Source organism: Cystoisospora suis (genome assembly GCF_002600585.1).
Source record: "Cystoisospora suis strain Wien I chromosome Unknown contig_5308, whole genome shotgun sequence".
Classification (NCBI taxonomy): domain Eukaryota; phylum Apicomplexa; class Conoidasida; order Eucoccidiorida; family Sarcocystidae; genus Cystoisospora; species Cystoisospora suis.
The window spans coordinates 174-4,007 of NW_027158098.1; the positions used below are offsets into that span (position 1 = coordinate 174).

The following is a 3,834-nucleotide window of genomic DNA, read 5'->3' on the forward strand; positions in this document are numbered from 1 at the left end:
CTTTGTGGAGGTCTTGCGTTCTTTAGGTTGGGGTTAGATTTGGGTCCCGAAAGAAGTGTCGACGATGAAGCCTGTAAGGGCGGGATCGAGGTGAGCTGTGAGGGTTGCGCCTATGTCTTCAATTGGATTGCCTTGCAGATGACTTGGAGTGAAACTGGAGGGAATAAACTTCTGCTTTAGACGGGAAGAATGAAGAGTGAGAAAGTAGCCGAAAGAAAGAAAGATACAAGATATCATGCTTGCAGATACGAACGAAAACATGCGAAAGACTGCAAAGATGGAAGCGAGGAGGTAACATACCAGCCCCAAGCGAAAGAGAACAAGGCAGTGTACATACATCTCCTCCATCACTTTCATCACCTAACAAAAAGAAAGAAAGAAAGATGAGAAAATACATATATATATGCACATGTGTATTTTAGATCGATAGGAAAAAGTACACGGGGAGGTCTATATAGAGAGAGATTGATGGATGTATCATACACACGTCTGTCTCTTTCCATGAGAAGAAGAAAGAGGCAACACTCACGAAGCACACCATAGACATATATATATATACATAGATAGATATATAGATATACATATACATATATTGATGTATAGATATAGATATACATACATAGATATACATATCTGTATATAGATCTGTACATACTTGATATACACATATAGATATACATAGATACAGACATATATATATATATATATAAGCGAGACGATGAAGGTCTTTAGAGACACTTGAAACGTGTCTTTGCAGACATGCTACATCTCATAGCAGATCCATCGATATCTATCAACATTTACTATGTATGCAGGTACGTATGTAGGCAGATACATAGATATATATCATACAATCCTGAGGTGAAAGAGATCTCTCTCCCTCTCTGTCTATTCTCCCACTGTTTCTCTCTACCCCCCTATAAAGAGTCTAAAAGATAGAAGGGAAGATAAAAGAGAGAAGATCTCTTTAAGCGGAGTCAGAAGAAACTAGAAACGTTGGGAAGAAGAGATGCTTGTCACTTCACAGTCTCTTTAAACACATTGATCTATACATACATAGATCTATACATACATAGACCTATACATACATAGATCTATACATACATAGACCCATACATACATAGACCCATACATACATAGATCTATACATACATAGACCCATACATACATATACCTATACATACATATACCTATATATACATATACATCTATATACATATACCTATATATACATATACATCTATATACATATACCTATATATACATGTCTCCTCTATACAAGATGACGATAGAGAAGGAGATGCGAGTGCGATGCTCCTTATCCTCCTTCTCCTCGAAAGAAAATCCTCAAATAAGATAAGAGCGAGCGACAGGAAGAGAAAGTCCAGTAGATAGATAGATAGATTAAAGATAGATAGATAGATAGATTAAAGATAGATAGATAGATAGATGGAAAGGAGAGAAAGAAAGAAAGAAGGAGAGGGAGTGAAGAGGTATTGTTGAAGTCTTACAGATTTATAGGAGGTATCGCCTCTTCCTGTGAGGGCTTTGCCTGGGGCGTATAGACAGCATAGGACGGATATAGTTAAAAGAACGAGATTGAAACCTAGTGCACCTCCTGCAGTTAAGATAAATAAAACGCGGTAGCTTCCCTCTTCTTCTCCTTCTCTTCCTAGGATTCTTATCCCTCCTTTTTCTTTCTCTTCTCCGAGTTTTGACAGTGCTTCATGAGTAGCACTGACTGACGCAGAAGAAGTGTTAAGAAGAGACACACTCGAGGCAAAGCCCCCTAAGAAAGCGGCCAAAACGCCGAATTTCTTGAAGACCTCCATCCAATACTTTAGCTCGAGTTGTCGTATGGAAAGACTTTCGTAAGTCAGATTAGCCACTACGCGCGCTTTATTGGCTTTCAACATTGTTCCTTGCAAAGGAGGGGGAGCAGAAAGGAAGAAAGAAAAGAAAGGGACGGGGAGAGAAAGATCTTGAAGAAGAAGTGGACGTGCTGGAAGAGAAAGAAGAAGAAGAAGGAGAAGAGAAGGAAGGAGTGAGAAAGAAAGGAGAAGAAGAGAAAGGAGGGGAAATGCTTTTGAGATCTTGATGTGTCCTCGATGCCGCGACCGGTCGAGTGTATATACAGCCGGAGAGAGAGAGAGGAAGACGGATTCGATAAGGGTGGAGAAGCAGGTGAGAAAGAGGAAGAAGAATGAGAGAGAGACAAGGAAAAGAGAGACCTCTGGATAGAGAGACAGAAGAAGAAGAGAAAGAAGAGGACGGAGAGAGAGAATCTGACTCGAGGAAGTTGAAAGCGAAAAAGAGAGAAAGAAGAAAGAAGGAAAGACATAACAAGAAGGACAGAAACGGGGAGGGAAGAAGAAAAGAAGACAACGTAGATCTCATCCGAACGTCGTGTGAAGTTGATCGAGTAAACGTGAAAGATCTGGAAAGAAAGAAAGAAAGGAAAAGAAACAAGATACACTTCTTATGGATCCTGTGCTGATTTGATACACTCAATCTTTTCATAAAGAAATCCAGTTTCATTCTTTCTTTACTTGGCACCTGTCGAGTGTACATACACCCCGAAAAGTACACGGTATTGACCCTTCTTGGGACAACAAGCCAAGAAAGAGGAGAGAATTTCTTTCTTTCCTTGTTTTACCTTTTTCTTTCTTCTTCCTTACACAATTCTATCAGATGGATCTTCAAGAAGCTTTTCTTTCCTCTTCTGTCCTCTGAAAGATAAGGCTTTCGTAAGAGACAAAAATAAAGCGAAAGTGAAAAGACTGAGAAAGACGCCTGAAGGAGAGGAGAGGAGAGGAGAGAGGGGAGGTATCTAGTGCGGAGGAGAGCTGCTGGAGCCTCCTCTTATCATAACAAGAGATGAGAAAGAAAGAAAAGAAGAAAAAGAAAAGAGAGAAAAGAAAAGGAAACTTTTCTTTTCTCTATTGAAGCCTCCTGAATACGTCAATGAATAGATAGATCGAGAAAAGACAGAAGGAAGAGAGAGCTACTAGCCACGTCTATCCTTCCTCTTCCTGCCTTTTTTTTTCACGTGATCTTCTTTCTCTTTTCTTTCTTCTTTTTCTTTTAAGACCTCTTTCTCAACTCTCTCTTTCTGTCTCTCTCCTGTCCCCCCTCTATGAAGAAGAAGAGCGGGACGTGTCTTCTATCAGATGAATACGAAAGAAGACGGTGGAGAAAGAAGAAAGAGCCCGTCTTTCTCTTTGAAAGTGAAGAAGACGAAGAAGAAGAAGAAAAGAAAGGCTTGACGGTCGAGATAAGGGAGAAAGAAGAAAGAAAAAGTCTTGTTCCTCTTTTATCTTTTTGTCGAGTGTTGCTTTCCCCAGAAGAAGAGCGAAGAATGAACGAATGAATGCATGTCTTCCCATCTTCTTTCTTCTCATGTTTTCTATTGAGGCTAGCTAGCTAGCTGTATGGTGTCTAGACATCCAACACAAGTCGAGCGTTCTGTTAGAAAATCGTCCAAGGCGGGCGCTAAGAGAGAAGTAATCTCTTCTTCTTCTTCTTTTCTTCTTCTCCTTTGCAGATGTCTCCCTCCCTTCCTCTCTCTCTCTTTAAAAGGCAGTCTCTATCTCCCCAACACACACGCACCGACCTCTTAATGAATGAAAGAAGCAATCTCTTACTGTCTCTTTCTTCTCTCTCTTTCTCTTGCATGCAACGGGAAGTTTATAGAATCCACCATCGACTTCTTTTCTTCTTCTTCGTCTTCCTTTCCTTTCTATTTTAATGAACCTCTTTCTCTCTTCTTCTCCTCTTTCTTTCCTCTTTTCTTCTTCTTCTTCTGCGTCTATTTCTCCTTTCTCTCTTTTTTCT

General features: G+C 40.1%; 3 protein-coding genes across 3 annotated transcripts in view; 2 read left to right on the forward strand and 1 right to left on the reverse strand.

Moving 5' to 3' along the window:
- The window catches only part of CSUI_009113 (uncharacterized protein), a 3,196-nt gene extending 173 nt beyond the window's left edge, over nucleotides 1-3,023 (reverse strand). Inside the window, exons 1-2 of the mRNA XM_068069232.1 lie at nucleotides 1,512-3,023; nucleotides 1-360 (exon numbers count right to left, since the gene is read on the reverse strand). The exon at nucleotides 1-360 is cut by the window's left edge and continues 173 nt beyond it. Coding sequence (XP_067918789.1) covers nucleotides 34-360; nucleotides 1,512-1,916 — 732 coding nt within the window. The 5' untranslated portion in view covers nucleotides 1,917-3,023 and the 3' untranslated portion in view covers nucleotides 1-33. The remainder of the gene's footprint in view (nucleotides 361-1,511) is intronic.
- On the forward strand, nucleotides 738-1,161 carry CSUI_009114 (uncharacterized protein; the record flags this gene model as incomplete). Its single annotated transcript, XM_068069233.1, has 1 exon — nucleotides 738-1,161. A coding segment is annotated over one exon (201 nt), but the record flags the coding sequence as incomplete, so codon positions are not given.
- Nucleotides 1,263-3,811, forward strand: CSUI_009115 (uncharacterized protein). The gene has a single exon (XM_068069234.1). The coding sequence runs from the start codon at nucleotides 2,204-2,206 to the stop codon at nucleotides 2,495-2,497; it is 294 nt and encodes a 97-aa protein (XP_067918791.1). The 5' UTR covers nucleotides 1,263-2,203; the 3' UTR covers nucleotides 2,498-3,811.
- Nucleotides 3,812-3,834: the final 23 nt, after the last annotated feature.

Coding starts and splice junctions, on each gene's coding strand:
- CSUI_009115 (XM_068069234.1), top strand. CDS start 2,204: ATGAGAGAGAGACAAGGAAAAGAGAGACCTCTGGATAGAGAGACAGAA.